Source organism: Halichoerus grypus, chromosome 10 (assembly GCF_964656455.1).
Source record: "Halichoerus grypus chromosome 10, mHalGry1.hap1.1, whole genome shotgun sequence".
Classification (NCBI taxonomy): Eukaryota; Metazoa; Chordata; class Mammalia; order Carnivora; family Phocidae; genus Halichoerus; species Halichoerus grypus.
In genome coordinates, this window is record NC_135721.1 from 123,027,230 (window position 1) to 123,046,266 (window position 19,037).

Below are 19,037 nucleotides of genomic sequence, written 5' to 3' on the forward strand. Positions count from 1 at the left end.
AGCTGAGGGAGTGAGGGAGGGAATGAATGAAGGGACAGCTCTCACAAATCCACGGGCACACGTGCTGATGTTTAGACACGTTGACGCACACATTGGTGCATGTCTGCAGACATATCCATTCACATGTGTAGACGTGTATAGGGATATGCACACACACACACACCCAGACAGACATGTCCAGGCCCAGAGCTCAGGAGGGTAGGTTTAGCTGCAGTTTTAAGACTCTGGACTGGAAGTCAGAACACAGGGTTCTGTTTGGGGCTCCAGGTAACTGTCATTTATTATGTGACCTTGGGTAGGTCTTTCCACCTCTCAGAGGTTAGGGACTTCTAGCCGGGATGTGACAGAATTGGAATTTGAACCATGGTCTGTCTTAATCCAAGTCTATGCTTTTAATGCCTAAGATTTTGTGTCCACAGGGTGCCCACAGACCAGTGGCCTCACCTGGAGCTTGTTGGAAATGCAGCATCCCGAGTCCCACCCCAACCTCCTAAATCAGAACGCGCATTTTCACAAGTTCCGCAGATGATTTGTGTGCACCTTACAGATTAAGAAGCGTGGCCTGAGGTACACTGCCTTCCCCAAACATTAAGAGGAATTGGGGCTCATAAGGTGGGTGGAGCGCAGGTGCATGTCCACCGTGGGAGCAATCAGAGGACGGGAGAGGGGGGCAGCCAGGAGCTGCCTGTGGAGACACAGTGAACACAGAGGCTCAGCATTGCTCGTAAGGGTGCCCAGTCCCGACTGTTTATAAAGGGGCAGAATCACATGGTCATTAAGGGTGCCAATTCATGAGCTAAACTTTTAAATGTAAAAACAACACATGTGAATCATCTTGTAGTTCCTGAGGGTCAGACACCCAGGTTTGGCTTCACTGGGTGCCTCTGCTCAAGACCTCTCACGAGGCTGCAGTCCGTGAGGTGATCAGCACTGTAGCCTCACCTGAAGGCTCAGCTGAAGGGAGATTTGCTCCCAAGCTCATGGGTGGTTGTTGGAATTCAGATCTCGAGTGTGACTTCTGAGTTGGAACCTGGCTCTATCCCTTCCTAGCTGCATGACTTCCATCGAATTTCACCTCAGTGCTTCTGTTTCTTCTCCTGTGAAATGGATATAATAATAGCACCTGCCTCATAGAGTTATTGTAAAGACTAATAAATTCATATATGAAAAGTCCAAAGAACAGGGATGCATTTAGCACATTGTAAGCACTATATAAATTCTTGCTGTTATTATTATTATTTGAACAAAAGTGCAGAGAAGCAGCACTGCACAAACTTGACTCCCAGAGGTCACTCAATAAGCCTTAGGGGAGTGGATGAGCTCTGGGTTGCAATTTCCTGTTGGGGCTTTGGGGCATATTAACAGGAGCATGGGGTCTAGGCTATAGGAGGAGGCTTTGCTCCCTTCTGCTCAGAGTAGACTTAGAGTGCTGAGCCCAGTCCTTGGTCCTACCACCTGGGAAGGCACAAGGGTGTTGTGGTGATCCTGAGCATGAGCAGGTGTCACCTGGGGGGACAGTGTCCCAAGCAGAGGGTCTAGCACATCCAGGGACCTGATGATAGCAGAATATGCATTGTCTGGGCGGGGGTGGGGGGAGCAGTGCAGTGCAGTGGGCTCATTGTGCGTGGTGTTAGGTGATGTTGCAGGATCTGGTCCAGGAGGTGTCATGCGCTAGACAGATACTGGGACCCTACTCTGAAGGCAGTGAGCCTTGGAAGGGTCTGAGCAGGGCAGTGTCCCTGGAGCAGCATGGACTGGGGGACTTGCCTACTTAGCTGTATGTCACGGGACCTCAGAGCACTCACAAAGGCCAGGCTCTGAGGACTTGGGCATCTCAGTTGGCTCGGCACATTTTTAGATGATGCCACTTCTATAGTTTTCAAAAGGTAGAGATAGAAAAGAAAAAAGACTGCAAATAGAGTTTTTTTCCCCCCAGAAGCTATTTTAACATGGAAACAACCGGAGAGCCTACTCATCATTTTAAAATGCTTTTAAAATTAGTACTGCCTCATGTCCGCCCGTGTACCTGCAAGCCCGTGGTACATACATAGATTAAATTTGGGTTTAAAAATCCCTTGGTCCAACTCCCTCTTTTCACATGTGGTGTAACTCAGGGCTAAAATGGGGCAGTGACTTTCCCAAGGTCACACAGCCTATCTGGGGCAGAGCTAGGACTCTAGCACCTTCATAGGAAGATTATTTCTAAGATGAGAACAGGGAACCAGGAGACCCTCACGGGTGAGGTGAGAATTATTTCATCCTGAGAAGCATTTCTAAGGGGAAGGCCACTTCAGACGTTTGCTGACTTCTTGGAGCTTACGGGGAAGGTGGTGAAGAGCCCAGCCCTGTATATATAACAGCAGGCCATCGGTAAATTCTTTCATGCATGCACGCATTCAAAACAATATTTACCGAGGAGCTAGCTACCTTATGTCAGGCCATGTTCTAGGTGCTAGAAATACAAGTGTGAACACAGCAGTCCAGTCCCCCGATTCGCATTCATTCATGTATTGGTTCATTCAGCAAATGTTTATTGAGGGCCTACTATGGGCAAGGAGTCTTCTTGGTCTTGGGATAATCAGTGACCAAACAGCAGAATTTGCATTCTGGTGAAGGGAATAGGCAATACGTATTGTTTTTAAAGTCACGGATGTTGTGCGTTAGATGGGAGAAGTTTGATTGGTTCGAAGAAGAACCACCTCTAGGACAGGGCCCAGCAAACCATGGCCCATAGGCCACAGTTGGTGCTTCACTTGTTGTTTGTAAATAAAGTGGAACACAGCTGTATTTGTTCATTTAAATACCGTCTTGTGGCTACTTCCATGCTACAGCAACAGAGTTGAATAGTGACAGAGACTGTATGACCCACCAGCCACAAAGATTTATTATCTGTACCTTTGCAGAAAAAGTTTGCTGACCTCCCCTCTAGCATACCCAAGGGAAGGTGTCAAAGAGGCAGTTGGAGGGCGCCTGGGTGGCTCAGTCGGTTAAGCGGCTGCCTTCGGCTCAGGTCATGATCCCAGGGTCCTGGGATCGAGTCCCGCATCGGGCTCCCTGCTCTGCGGGGAGCCTGCTTCTCCCTCTCCCTCTGCCTACTTGTGTTCTCTCTCTATCTCTCTGTCAAATAAATTTAAAAAATCTTTAAAAAAAAAAAAAAGAGGCAGTTGGACATGTGATTATAAGAGATATGTTATTAAAATAAACAAAACTCTGCCACTTATTGGAAAAGTGGACTTCCTTATCTGTAAAATGGGGTGGTGCCCGGTGCTCAGGTCGCCCCCTCTCACCGGAATGCTGTGGCCCCAAGTTATCCTCAGCTTTGCTACTTGCTGGGATTGTTTCCTCCTAAAGGGGAAGGGAACTCCATCACTCGTGGCTCATTTTTCCAGAAACACCGCCCGACCCCCAGGTGTATCAGTCCAGAAAGCTACCTGAACCTTAGAGTGACAGAGAATTTCCCAAGCAAAAATGCATGGGGATAATCATCACGTTTGTTCCCAGGTATAGTTTTAGTAAACAAAACTCACGGCTAATGTGACTGGCGGCCCTCGTCCCATTGTGGTACCTCCGGCTGCTATTATCTAGGCTTTTCAGGGTCCAGACCACCAGCAGGGCGTGTCTATACTCCCTCCTCCACCCCTGTGGCTGGGGCTTGGGAACTCTGCCTGTAAAGAAAGGCTTCAAATGGTATTGCATTCCTCCCATTCCTCCAGAATCCACATTTAACTTTAGCTATATGGCTTTTCCATTTCCATTTTGTTTACATATGGTGTGAGCTTTTATTTGTTTGTTTGTTTGTTTTGAAGAAGCATTTTGAGTCCAGGGAAAATGATAGCCCAACAAGAAGGCATAATTGTACTGATTTTCAGAAGTACTCCAGCTCTGATACACTGTGAGACATGAATCAGAAAGATTCTATTACACATCTCGGGGGCGGACGACACAGGGGTGTTATCCAGGATGATTAATTTGACTTGGTCATTATGGACACAGACAAGCCTGACAAAATTGCATTTCATTCCCCACTGAATTCATAAAATCGCCATACACGTAATCAGTTACAGCGATGGGATTTCAGGTTTGGATAAGGTACCATTTTCCTTGTTCCCTTATTTTGAAAACAGAGCCAGGAAACACTGAATTGAATGACAGTCTTTTCACTGAGGTGTTCTCACAGGGTGTGGATTTTACTTGCAAAAATGGGAGGGTGGTAAGGCGGCTGTATCATTTACTGTCCCGACCAGGATGATTTTAGAGTGAAAGAGGGTATGAAAAACTACCCTGAGTAGTACCCTGGGACATGAGGCATAAACTGGGACTGCCCCGGGCTAATCAGGATTAATGTGTGTGCTGGGAGGGTGCGAATGGTGGTAGAACATGCGTTGGCTCCGGATAGGGCATCTTGTCCTCGTTCCCGTAAATGCTACCTGAGTGACCCTGGGTAAGTCATTTTGCCATTTTGGACCTCAGTTTCTTCATCTGTACAGTGGAAAAGATATTTAACACTTGTTTTGCTTTACCACCTGACGTCTTTTTTCCCCTCCCTGGGCATGGGGGAGGGGGTCGTGTTGATTTTCTGTTCGTGTATTTTCACATCTGTTTCCTTGCATAATTCTCTCAGCTGTTAGGTGGGGTTTCACAGATAAGGACACTCAGGAGTAGACAGTTTGGATAAACTGCCAGAGATCCCTTAGCGTGTAAGTGGCGGCACTGGAATTCCCCCAGGTCAGACTAATTCCAAGGCCAATATTCTGTCTGCAGATCAAAAAAAAAAAAAAAAAAAAAACAAAAGAAAAAAAAAACCCCAGTACTCCCTGATTATGTATTCCAAGAAACGGGAAGCCTTTTTTGGGAAAAATATTTGAAATACATAAAAGCATCTGGAACCCCGAAGTCCTGTGTCAACATAAGATACTGTGCTGTCCCTCGGGTTATTTATTCAGCAGCCTGGATTTCTACAAGAAGGCAGAGGTCCATCCCTTGCTCCTTCCTCCCGGCTACGGCCTTGGGGGCCGGCAGTGGGGATGAGGGCGGTCTGTCACCTCTGTCCACCCCCATTTCCTCTGCTGCTGCTGGAGACCCTAGGGTCGGACAGGGTGAGGTGAGGTTAAAGGAGTAGGGTCAGAACCTCTTGCTGACTGATGTCCTACCATCTGTGCCCCCTGATTTAGCAAATTTTTTACATACTGGTTCTTTTCCATGAGGCACCTGAGCTTGGATTCAGGCCGCAGCTCACCTGTTACGGCCTGCTCCACAGCTAGTCTACCTGTGGATGGAATTCCTGCTGCCGAGGCCTCCGTGCCCTCCTAGGCCACCGTCTTGGGTGGGATCCTTTTAGATACCTTCAGCTGGCTGCCTTCCTTAGCTTTCACTTGCTCCCCAGGACCGCTCATGCATCCTTGCCTTGCCAAACCATGCACATGCAGATTGTTCTCTCTCTCTCTGTCTCTGTCTCTCTCTCATGCTCTCTGTCTCTCTCTTCTATTCTCTCAATCTCCCCTGCCAGTTCAGGCAGCTCCAGCTATCCTCCCATCTCCCCCAAACCTACCAGCGCCAGTGTCCTCCTGAGCCTCTCAACTCTGGGGACACAAGCTGGGTCCCCCTGAGAGCTCTTTCTCACCGGCTTCCCCAGGGAGGGAGGTAGTGCCACCTCCTGTCTTGTGCTGCACCCTGAGTCCCAACCAGCTGTGCCACTGGGGCCTTTCTTACTGGGCTCGAAGGTGGGGCTCCTCTACTCCTCTGGTTCCCCTGTCTCTCACACAGCGTTGGGGTGGGTGATGGAAGTGGAGTCCAAATGTCAGTCTGAGAACCTTCAGGAAACATGAACTGGATAAAGTAGGAAACCATCACACTGTGAAAGGTATGCTTCCCCAAGAAGATATCATTAATTTGTAAATACTTAATGACATAGCTCTGAGATAGATGAAGCAAAAATGAACAGAGATATGAGAAGAAATGGATCAAATCACAATCATGGTAGACATTTTTTACCTCTCTCATAAACCAAGGATCAATCAGAAAAAGAAAACTAATGTTATTTAGAAGATTTAAACAACAGGGCGCCTGGGTGGCTCAGTTGGTTGGGCGACTGCCTTCGGCTCAGGTCATGATCCTGGAGTCCCTGGATCGAGTCCCGCATCGGGCTCCCTGCTCGGCAGGGAGTCTGCTTCTCCCTCTGACCCTCCCCCCTCTCATGTGCTCTCTCTCATTCTCTCTCTCTCAAATAAATAAATAAAATCTTAAAAAAAAAAAAAAGATTTAAACAACATAATTAAGCTGGAAATAATAAACATGGATGAAATGTTTATACTATATTACAAAGGAATATGCATTTTTCAAAGAATCAACATATTTTTCATCCCCTTTTGGGTATTCTGTCTTTTTTTATTTTTCTTGTCATGGTTTTCGCATTTGTTAGCCTTTTAAAATTCATTAGCTGTTTTATTACTCTTTCTTCTACTGACTTTTGGTTTATTTTGTTTCTGTGTCTAGCTTCTTGAGTTGAGTATTGAGTTTATTTTTTTCTTTGTTTTTCTTGCCTCTAATAAATTCGCTTAGGTAAATAGTTACAAATTTTCCATTGTTCACTTCTCACGGGTTTTGTCAGGTAGTGTTCTCATTGTCTGTGATTTCAGTGACAATTGCCTCTTTAACCCAAAAGTTACTTAGAAGATTGCTCTTAAAGTGTCCAAGGCTTTAGGAGCCTCTGCCTACCTCCATTTTTTTTCTGCTCCTTCTTCCTCTACCTTCTTTGTTTTTTCGTTAAAAACTAGGCTTGTGCATTTAGATAGTAGAGTGTGGTCTATATCATTTCTTCCTTTTGAGAAATTTGAGATCATCTATGTAGCTAGTACATGGTCATGTTTTTTAAGTGTCCCATGGACATTTGAAAAGAATGGGTGTTCTTTAAATAGCGGAAGAAATCAAGAGGGTGAATTGTGTTTTTCAACTCTTCTACGTTACGGATGGATTTGTCAGTTTTTGAAGAGAGGTGTTAGTGTGTCATTGTATTTATGGTTTTGTTGAATCTTCTTTGTATTTCTAAACAGTCCTCTACATTTTATATTCCTGTGGTTTATCAGTCTACATAAAAGTTTACATATGTCGTTTCTTCTTCATGGATTGTTATCATTTATCAACTGAAGTATTCTTCTTAGTTCCTTCAGTGCTTTCGCCCTGAATTGTACCAAATTTGTTATTAATTTTGCCACTTCTGCTTTTTATTTGCCGATATATCGGTTTATTTTTAACCTCCTGTGTCATTTTATTTTGGGCATGCCTATTATCAATGTCAGGTGCTGGATTTATTTATTTTAACCAAAATATTAATCTTTTATCTTTTAATAAAAGGATTAAAATCATTCATATTTATTGTGATTAGTAACATTTAATTACTACTGTCATCTTATGAAGGTTCTTTATTATCAAGTTTCATAGTTCATCCCTGTTTTACTTCTTTCTTTTCAGATTTTTGTTAGGTTGAGCCAATTCTATTTTCTTTTCCTTTGTTTTGGTTCCTCCAACAGTGTGGAATTTCTGCTTTCCCTTAAAATTATAAACAAAAATAGCTAATAAATGAATTCAGGAAAGTTTCAGTGTAAGATCAACACACAAAAAGCAGTTGTGTTCCTATATACAATGCAATGAACAATCCCAAAAGGAAACCAAGAAAACAATTCCATATATAATAGTGTCCAAAAGAAGAAAATATGTAGAAATAAATTCAGCCAAGCAAGTGAAAGACTTGAACATTGAAAACTACAAAACATTGCTGAAGGAAATGAAAGATCTAAATAAATGGGAAAGACATCCTGTGTTCATGGATTGGAAGTCATAATTTTGGTAAGATTGCAATATCATGCAAGCAAGCTACAGATTATTGAGTACAATCTCTCTATCAAATCTCTACCAGCCTTTTTGCGCAGATATGTAATAGCCAATCCTCAAATACATATGAAATTGCAGGGAACCCTGAATAGCCACAAAAAATCTTACAAAAGAAGAACAAAGTTGGACAACACACAATTCTACAAAGCCACAATAGTTAGAACAGTGTGGTACTATCCTAAGGATAGGTATACAGACCAATGGAATAGAATTAAAAGAACCTAGGAATAAACCCCTACATCTATAGCCAAATTGATTTTTGACAAAGGTGCCAAGACCATTCAGTGGGGACAGAATAGTCTCTTTATCAAAGAGTACTGAGACAACTGGATAGCCATGTGCAACATAATGAAGTTGGACTCCATCTCCTGCCATATGCAAAAGTTAAGTCAAAATGAACCCATGACCTAAGCCTCAGAGCTGAAACCATAACAATCTTAGGGGAAAACATAGGGGTAGCCTTCATGACATTGGATTTGGCTTTGGATCCTTAGGTATGACATCAAAAGCATGAGCAACAGAAGAAAAAATAGATGAATTGGACTTCGTGACAATTAAACACTTCTGTGCATCGAAGGACATTGTGAGAAAGGTGAAAAGACAATATACAGATTGGGAGAAAAATATTTGCAAGACATATCTTATAAGGGTCTGTATCTAGAATACGTAAAGAACTCTAATACAACAACAAAAAGACAACCTAATTTAAAGATGGGCAAAAGACTCGAATAGGCATTTCTTCAAACAAGATGTGCAAGTGGCCAAGAAACACATGAAGAAGATGTTCACCATCATTAGTCGTTAGGGAAATACAAACCAAAACTGCAGTAAGATACCATTTCACACCCCCTAGGATGGCTATAAAGAAAAGTAGTGGAACATAAATGTTGGTGGTGAGAATGTGAAGAATTTGAAACCATCATACGTTGCTGGTAGGAATGTAAAATGTGCAACCCCTGTGAAAAATAGTTTGATGGTTTCTCAAAGTTAGACATAGAATCACCATAGACCCAGCAATTCCACTCCTCGCTATATGTGCAAAAGAACTGAAAACAGGGACTCTAACAAATATAGGTATACAAAGCACATTATTCACAATAGCCAAAAGATTCACAAAAGCCCAAATGTCCGCCAATTGATGAATGGTTAAACAAATTGTGGTATTTACATACAATGGAATGTTATTGAGCTGTAAGAAGGAATAAAGTGCTGATACACACTACAATATGGATGAGCCTTGAAAACATCATGCTAAGTGAAAGAAGCTGGAAACAAAAGGTCATATATTATATGGTTCCATTGATATGAAACTATCCAGAATAGGTAAATCCACAGAGACAGAATGCAGATTGGTGATTACCAAGGGTTGAGGGGCCAGGGAGAATAGAAACTGCTTAATGGGTATGAGGTATCCTTTTGGGGTGATGAAAATATTCTGGAACTAGATAGAACAGGTCGTTGCAGAACACTCTGAATGTATTAAAAGCCATTGAAGTGTTAATTTTTATTTTAATTAATTTATTTTTAATAAATATATTTTTTAAGATTTTATTTATTTATTTGAGAGAGAGAGAAAGCACAAACAGTGGGAGCGGCAGAGGAAGAGGGAGACAAGCAGACTCCCCACTGAGCAGGGAGCCCGATGCGGAACTCGATCCCAGGACCCTGAGATCATGACCTGAGCCGAAGGCAGACACTTAACCTCTGAGCCACCCAGGCACCCCAAAGTGTTAATTTTTAAATGGTTAACTTTATGTTACATGAATTCCACCTCAGTAAATTAAAAAAATTGTAACAAATGTATTTAAACAAATGTTCCTTACAATATAAATAACTAATCAGCATCTGTAATTTCCTTCTTTGCAGAAGACACAGCTTGTAGCCGAAATCCTCTAGATTTTTAGTTTGTGATCATTTTTTATAATCCTGTGCTGTATCTCTTCTATTTTAGGAGTCCTTATGAAATAGTCACATTAAGTCCTGCAGTCACCTTACTGGGGGACAGCTATTTTGAATGGATATAAACTGTTGGTTTCTGAGCTCACCACTCTTTCTAGAATCTCCTTCTTTGTTTTCCTTTTTTTTTTTTTTTAAAGATTTTATTTATTTGACAGAGAGAGAGTGCACAAGCAGGGGGAGTGGCAGGCAGAGGGAGAGGGAGAATGATGCAGGGCTCGATCCCAGGACACTAAGATCATGCCCTGAGCCGAAGGCAGACGCTTAACAGACTGAACCACCCAGGTGCTCCCTTCTCAAACCATTCTCTAGGTTTGAGCCTTGAGTATTTGTTTCAGAAAGGATTATTTAAAAGAATATGTATGTATGTATGTATTACCTTCTATGGATGAATTTTTGATTCGTTTGTCATTTTATTTTGTTGTAGTAAGTGAAAGAGTATGTTCTGATAATTTCATAGAACATAAGCTTATCCCTGCAGCGAGCTTCTGGCCCATTGGATACTCTTAGATTCCTTCCTCTCTGTCCCCTCCTCTGTCCCCTCCTCAAGGCCTAGAGACCTCCCTTTTGTCCCTGCTTACTCCCCTGCCTCAAGGAGTCATTGCCTTAGACGTTTAATGAAGACCTTTCCTCCTAGAAACTCCAGGAGAAGGCTTAGGCTTCCCTGACCAAAAAGGGCAAGCCACATGTTGCAATCAGCCTAGCATTCTTCCCTTTTTGGTGCGCGAAGAGCATGGCAGTCTGTCCTTCTGCCTGCCCCTTCTACCCCAGCCGTATTGCTTTGTTATGAATTTCCATTCCTTAGTTATTTGGAAAGAGAAGCACAAATGGAAGAATTGAGGAACAAGGTGATTCTAGCAGCCTCATAACCCACCTCTGCGTGGTTGGGGAGCTCTACCCCTTTGCGTGTTGGTAAACTCCACATCCTGGCCCTGCCATTTGCCTCGATGCTTCCTCCCTCCACTTCTCCCCCGAAAGGACAATCAGTTATGGTTTTTCATGCACCACTTCTGGGGAGGGAGGAACGCTGGACTGATTGAAACCACCTATCCTACCCTTGGGTCCCAGCTAAGACAAGCCTTCTCCCAGCGGGGGGATCTTCATGGTCTGCCAGTCTGTTCATTTTCTTCCTACTCTTGCTTCTGGCATTTGATGAGAAGTTCGTCTGTTCATTCGTTCATTCATCCATTTACTTTTTGAGCACTCATTACTGTGGAAGAAACGGGATACAGCAGTGAACAAAACAGATGAAAACCTCTTCCTTCATGGAGCTGACATTCTAGTGGGGTGAGATAGTAATAAATCAATGAAATATGAAGAATGCTAGAAGGTGATAAACACACGAAAGTGATAAAAACAAACAGAAAATGGAGCATGGCTGGTGGTTTGTGATTTTAAACTGAGCAGTGAGGGTAGAACTCATTGGGAAGGGGATATTCGAGTAAACATGAGCTGCAAAGGCATGAGTTGTGTATTTGAGAGAAGAGTGTTCCAGAGAGTGGAAACAGTCAGTGCAAAGGCTCTGAGGCAGAATCATGACCAGAGTGGCGTGAACTGGGAGAATGGCAGGAGATGTCTGGGAGGTAAGGGAGACGGAGGTGGGCGTGGGGACACTAGACCATACAGCATGGGGTAGGAGGCCATTATAAGGGCCCCATTCTTACTCTGAGTGACAAGGGGACTGCCGGAGGGTGGTGAGCAGGGGAGTGATGTGATCTGACATTTTCACAGGATAACTGGCCCCCAAGGGAGAAAAGACCTTAGCAAGAGTGGAGGCGGGGAAGCCCATCTCTTAGGGGGAGTGAGAAAGGAATCTTGAAGAAGCCTCTGACCCAGTGTGGGAAAGTGCTGGATTCAGAGTCACAAGACCTGGGTTTGAATCCCGTCCAAGACTTCCTAGCTATGTGACACGCCCACTTCCTCAGCTTCATCTTCTTCACCTGCAGAATGGAGACAATAGTCCTATGAGTTCTTTGCAGAACTGACGTGGGTTTGATGGAGAATGCGTGTGGGCAAGCCGGCTCCAGCGGCTGGCGCGCGGCAGGTGCTCGGTAAGAAACAGTAGCAGAATGGGGCGGTAGTCGGGTGTCGTGCATTTAGGATTTGATTGCGTTCGAGGGAGGCATGTAGTGTTTGCATGTTTAGTTATTTTAAGTGTGCTAATCGCCTCTTTAAATGAATTGTCATAATTGTGTTATTCCAATATTTTGATACAACAGATGCTCATTTTTGCAGAAGGCTCTGGTTGGTTGGGCTGGTTCCAGTGTGTTGCGGTTTTGGTTTTTAAACGAAAGGAATGGACCTGTGAGTCATTTAGCATTGTGCACCAGCCCCTGCTCTGGGAGCTGGCGGGGGGGCGGGGTGGGACGGGCAGGGAGGCGGTGGTGGAGAGGCAGAAGCCACAGATGCCTGAAGGACTTACATCTGTCAGGAGCGGCAGATACAGATCCACCTAGGTGAGCGCTAAACTTAAAGTCTGGCACAGTCCCCGTCTTGTGTGCGCATTCACCACACTCTGAGCACCTACTATGTGCCAGGCACTGTGCTAGGTGCTGGTGACCAGACAGTCTTATCCCTGCCCTCATAGAGCCTGGGATCAGGGGGTGGGGGTCGGGAGACACAAGTAAAAAGTAAGTAAGAATAAAAAATAATTGGAGGCATGTGTGATACTGGGGGCTGCACAGGCTGATGTGAGGAGGGGAGTCTTGCTGCGGGATGGGCAGGGGAGCTGGGGGAGGCTTCCTGGGACCCTGCTTTCTGGGATGATATGATGCCCATGGCCGAGTCCCTAAAGCCAGTCGGCCCCCAGCCCATCCCGATAGTGAGGCCCAAGACAGACCTCACCCCACGGCACACGGGCTTGGGGTGTGAGGAGTTCGGAATGCTCACAGTGAGGGTACCGAGTGCGTGAGCTGCTGTCTACTTGCTGTGTGTTCTTAGGGAAGTTCCTTAACGTCTCTGAAACTGAGCAAGAGCAGCAGGGGCAACAATGACAGCCGCCACCGAGGGGGCTGACTCCGCACCAGGCAGTGTCCTGAGCAGTCCCCATATATTGATCTGGTGACTCTTTACAGCCGCCCTGTAGCACCTGCCATTATTACCTTCTCCTCACAGATGAGGAAACTGAGGCACAGAGAGGTTAGGAGTGTGCCTGAGGTCACACACCTAGTGTGTGGTGGAGCCAGGATTCAAACCCAGGCCCTCTGGCGCTTGACCACACACAGCACTCCTGTGCCACAGGGACAAATATCACCCATGTCCAGGGCCACCACGAAGGCTGAGTGAGATGTATGCTCATGGCGTCTGCCCTGGGGCCTGGCTCATCATCCATTCAGCTAATTATTTTTGAGCTCTTACTTTGTGCCAGGTTCTGGGAAACGGGACCAACAAGGGCTCTCCTGGCAGAACTCACAGTAAACATTAAACAAATAATTATGCAAGCAGTTCGTTAACTACGCGTTCGATGAGTGCTTCCGAGGGGAACGCAGAGCCACCTGGGGCTGTGTAATGGGCTCTGACCCACTCTAGAGAGTATCAGGGAAGTCCTCTAAACCAGCCTATTGCTGAGGGACGAGTAAGAATGAGCCAGATGAAGGGAGGATGTGTGGTGAGCACAGCATTCCCGCAGAGGGAACAGCCAGTGCGAGGGCCTGGAGGCAGGCAAGGTCACTGTGGCTAGAAGGGTCATGGGGGGCAGCCATGTGAGGATGACAGGGCCATGTTTGAGACTGCGGACTTTATCCTCAGGACAGTGGGGAGCCATCAAAGCATGGTAAGCATGGGAGTGGCGTGGTGAGGTGATCATCTTTCTAGAGACCACTCTGGCTACGTGAAGGGGATGGATTGCAGGGGAAAAGAACAGGAGACCAGGACAGAGGCTGTGGCAGTTGTCCAGGTAGCAGATGGTGTGGCCTGGACCAGGGCGGTGGTGGTGGGAATGGAGAGAAGTGGGTAGGTTTAAAAGATAGTTCAGAGGAGTTTCACTGGATTTGAGGGGTGACCGAGGGTAAGCCCCAAGTTGGTGGCTTTATTAACTGCATGGAGGACCGGATGAGGGACACACAGGTGCAGCATTGGGGAAGGGCAATGTGACTGCAGCTTTGCACATGTTTCCCTTGAGATGCTTGGGAGACACCAGGTGGGAATATTGGAGCGGGGAAGGTGTTCAGATGCTCACATCTGGAGCTCAGATGGGTGCCAAGACTGGAGGTGGAAATGTGGCTCCTAGCTGGGAATTACAACTGAGCCTAAGGTCCAACTGGGGAGAAGGTGTAGAGCAGGAAAGGAGAAGAGTCAGGACTGAGGCTGAGAATCTCCAGCGTGGAAGGTTGGGTAGAGGAAGAGGAGTTGGCATGGGAGAAGGAGAAGGGGGAGCAAAAAGGTGGGCAGCGTGAGGTCCTGGACACTAAAGGAGGGGCGTTCTCAAGATGAAGGGAAGGGATCAGTTGGACCGACATCACTGAGGAGACGTGATCACTGAAATGTGGTTTGAAAACAGCTGATTGGATCTGGCACCGTGGAAGCCACTGGGTGGTGGGGGCCTTGGGGGTGGAGGAGGCAGGTCCCAGTGGGCTGTGTAGTGAGTGGGAGATGAAGAAGGGCTGAGAGGTGAGGACAGCCTGTTTAGGAAGACGGGTGTGGACTGGGGAGGAGGTGGTGGCAGCTGGGGAGGGGTGGGGGCATGTGCAAGACCAGAGAGAGGTGAGCATGTTTCAGTGCTGAGGAGAGTGGTCCAGCGGAGGGGGAGGCCGGAGAGCCAGGAGCAAGAAGGGTTCATGGGATGCCCAAGGTCCTTGGACAGAGGGGGAAGGGGAGGGGGGAGGATCATTGCCTACATGGGCAGGGAGATTGGCTTTAGGAAGGAGGGATGGCTCTTCTGGCGTCAAAACAGGAGCAAGTTTGTGGTTCTGGTGTCAGGATGCTGTTAGGGTTATTTTCTGTTTTCCCTGGGAAGTCGAGGGTGATTGGTCATCTGCACTGGGCGAAGGGGCAGAGGGGGTGTTGGAGAATGAGGAGAGAAGACAGGCTGGGTAGAACCGCCATGGAAATGAATAAGCTAGGAGGGAGTGGATCCCGGAGGCATGAAGACATCACACAGCTGGTGACCATGATTTCTGGTGAAATTTGGCCAGAGCTTGGCTCAGCTCTCTTGGTGATGCTGAGAAGGGCTGGGTGGTTGGGTTCATATCATGGTGGGGGTTTTACTAGCCAGGTGCCAGGCGTAGAGGAGCAAGAGGGGCACAGCGTGCTTTCTCTCCTCCACCCATTTCTGATTACTCAGGGGTACTCTGTCTCCTCCATTCTGCCCCCATATAGCTGTCTCCCTTCACCAAGCTCTGTACCACTCATACCCTTAACTATAATATTATACCAGTTGACCTATGGGCACCTTGTCTTGGAGAAGATGCACTTAAGGGAAAAATTACATTAACACCCCCATATATGCCCCAAAGTGCATCAAAATACAACCTGAAAAATCATTTTCATCCCCCCCAGGGTGCCCATGTTAAGATGTTTGGAGGGTTCTCTCTCTCTCTCTCTCACTCTTTCTCTCTCCCTCTATCCCCCCTCCCCCGTTTTCCAGTAGAGACATACTAGTCTTTAAGCACAGAGTGTTCAGAATGTATTTATTTGGAGGGTGGGCACTGGGTGCACAGTGGACAGAGTCTCAACGTGGAGGACTGGTGCCTGGAGACTCCTTGAAGACGTTGCTGTGTCACAAGAGAAAGGGGTGGATCAGACCCAGATCCCTCCTACTGTTGAACCTGGCTGAAGCCTCTAGATCTTGATTTTCTGATCTGTCAAATGGGGATAAATACAGGATTCTTTTAAGAATTAGAGATTAATTATATGTCAATTATATCTTAATAAAGCTGGGGAAAAAATTGTTCAACTGGGGAACCCTGGAGACATTCATGTCAAGGTAGACTCACCTGGAGAATTAGGGAGATAACCCACACCAGGGTGAACACACTTGGGGAATTAGAGAGACATCCCAGGTCATATTAGACACACATTTGTAATTAGGGAAATATAGGAGGTCATTATAGACATGCCTGGGGTATTAGGGACACATTCCATAGGAAATGTGTCCTAGGAAATTATGGAACAAAAAACAGAATTAGAGATGGTGCCCATATAAAACACCCTGCATGATGGGTGGTCAGGAATCATGATGGTTATTATTCTAGGTAAGAAATGGTAAGGAAGAGGGTTGGTTTGGGGTCCTGTGTAAGAAAAAGTGCTTTTGATCTTCACAGTTTAGAAGGAGGTGTTAATTTGCCAACCTCATCAATATCAAGGCTGGACCAAAGCCTATTTCTTGGTCCCCAAGCCTTCAATTTGGCAATGACTTGGCCCCTACTCTAAGGATTATGAGGACCCAGATTCCCAGGATCTGTGTTACAGACAAGACGTGTCTTCCTTTGGAGACAGTGTAAATTGGAGGAAGAGGGAGGTAACTGGAGTGAGGCTTCTTTCTAACTATGTGACTTTGGGCAAGTAAATAGTTTGTAAAGTGCTTGTACCTGGCACATACTATATGCTCAATAAATGCTAGATATTTATATTCCTTGATTGAAAAAAAAAAAAAAGGCTTGAGGAAATTGTTTTCAGCAGATCTGAGACCTACCAGGACATGGTTTCCACCTAAGTGTTGAGCTTGATCAGGAGGGACTGAGTCTTCCTTGGGTCCCTCTCCTGGCCATTCTGTTAATCTCAGGCACCAGCTGTGGGTCTTCCATTGAATTAGATTCAAATCCCACAGATACTGATTCAAGAAATGCAAGGTTGTTTTAACATTAGAAAAACCAAGTGAAGAATTTACCATTATTAACTGAATTAAAGGAGCAAAGTCACTTGAGCTTTCAGTAGATGCAGGGAAAATGAGTCCAATAAAAGTAAAACAACAATAACAACAAACCACACACAACTGAAAGAAAAATAAACACCTTCTTGACAAACTAGCAATGCCCTCACGCTGTTCCAGGACACCTGTGAGAACCTATGGCAGACATTGTACTTAGTGGTAAAACACTGAGATCTTTAAGTTAAGGAAGAAAGCAAGGCTGCCCACTCTCACCATTTCTATTCAGCATTGTACCGGAGCTTCCTGATCAGTGCAGTGAGGGGGAAAACGAACAAACAAGGATTGGAGAGGAAGGTGTCCAGTATGGCTCCTAGCTTGTGCTTCTGGAGCTGTCTTTGTACCATTTACGGAGATGAGAAAGACCAGGAGAGAACCCAGTTGGGCTGGGTGTTCAGGGCACACAAGGGAAAGGTGTCCAACTGCCTTGGAAGACCACCAGGCGGGGAATCAGGATACTTCAGCTCCATTCCTAACTCTGACTAACCTTGGATGGGCCACTTTCCTTTTGGACCTGGATTCTCCCATCTGTAAAATGGGTGGGTGTGGGAAGATGGACTCGTGGTGGGCTGCAGTGTCCAGATCTGATGGCAAAATGAAGAAGACAGGAACAAGAATGGGTCCCACTCTCCAGGGGAGCAGGGTTTTGTATACAGACCCTCTAGTGGGAGGGAGCACCCATTTGGAGATGAGGCGAGAATCTGACCAAGTCATAGGGTCATCTTGACTGTCTGCCTTCCAGGGAATCATCCCTTCTTTCCTTTGTCAAGAAGTTGTTACTATTTTGTTGCTCTTATTGGTCCTATTAAGCATGTTCTGCAGTTGTAAGGCACTGATTCCCAACAACATGCCCTTTTGATGTTTTAGACCTACAACAGCCAGAGCGAGAGCAACGAAGACTATGAGATCCCCCCGATAACACCTCCCAACCTCCCTGAGCCGTCCCTCCTGCACCTGGGGGACCACGAAGCCGGCTACCACTCGCTGTGTCACAGCCTCACGCCCAACGGACTGCTCCCTGCCTACTCCTACCAGGCCATGGACCTCCCAGCCATCATGGTGTCCAACATGCTGGCCCAGGACAGCCACCTGCTATCGGGCCAGCTGCCCACGGTGAGTCCCTGTCACCCCCCATGGTTCTGCTGGATCCAGCAGGGAAGGGGCTTGAGAGAGGAGCAGAATGCCAATGTTTTGATGAGGACCCTCTGCTTGTGTGCAGGGTGTGGGCTCGGATGTTTGCATGGGGTCTGCAGAATATGAGGGGTGGGCATGGATGGTAATTTGTGTCTTCACACGGGTAACTTCTGGAGCTCTGTTTATAGTATCTTGGTATTACCTGTTTTGTTGTTATTTCTAATAGTATAATTTCATTTTTATTTTATAATGGCTTTATTGAGATACAATTCTCACACCATACAGTTCACCCATTTAAAGTGTACAGCTCGACAGATTTTACACAAGGTTATATGACTATCAGCACAGTCCATTTTGGAACATTTTCATCACCCCCAAAAGAAATCTTATACCCCTTAGTCCTCATTCTCAACCCCCCACAACCCCCAGCCCTAGGTAACCACTAATCTACTTTCTGTCTCTAGATATTTGCCTCTTCTGGACATTTCATATAAATAGAATCATAATATTTTTAAAATATTGTATCTTGTTTCTTGTTTAAGCTGCCAGGGAGAAGGGTGATTGCTGAGTTAAAGTTTCCAGGATAAGTAGAAAATCAGCAGGCAGACTAGGACAGGAAAGGACCTTTCAGGTTGGGGGAACAGCATGTACGAAAGCAAGAGGCGGGAGGGCTCATGTCATTCTTGGGGACAGCATGTGGTTCATTCTCTTTATAGGGCAGGAGAAAATGGACCTGGAGCCCGAGAGAGAGAAGGAGGTGAAAGAGCTAGTAGCACCTGGATCATAAGGGTTCTGAATCCCATGCTAAGGAGATATATGACTTCTTAGCATAATGGCTGATTTGAACAATCAAGAGCTGTAGAAAACTAGTAGAGGATTTTTGGTATAATAGAAAAAGTCCCTAAAGGGAATTCTAGTACTTCTCCTGAATAACTATGGTTATTTTTGTTTGTATATAATATTATATACTAGTCACAACTCTTAAGTTCATTTCTAAGTGACAGGAACCAAACTCAAACTAGCTTAAGCAAAAAGGACTGAAATATCCGGGGGTGGACAAGGGGTTTCAGGTATGGCTGGATCCAGAAACCCCAGTAGTGCCATTAGGGCCCTGTCCCATGCCCATTTCCACACAGCAGGCACGATGGCTACTGTAGCTGACATCTTCCCTGACATCTCTGGCAAGTGATAGTTT

At 45.8% G+C, this 19,037-nt stretch overlaps 1 protein-coding gene across 8 annotated transcripts in view; it reads left to right on the forward strand.

Annotated features, from left to right (window-relative positions):
- Window positions 1-19,037, forward strand: part of TOX2 (TOX high mobility group box family member 2) — a 131,998-nt gene that overhangs the window by 65,227 nt on the left and 47,734 nt on the right. For all 8 annotated transcript variants that reach the window (XM_036096035.2, XM_036096038.2, XM_078057235.1 and 5 more), the window contains one exon: window positions 17,576-17,821. In XM_036096035.2, the coding sequence (XP_035951928.1) occupies window positions 17,576-17,821 (246 nt within the window). The remainder of the gene's footprint in view (window positions 1-17,575; window positions 17,822-19,037) is intronic.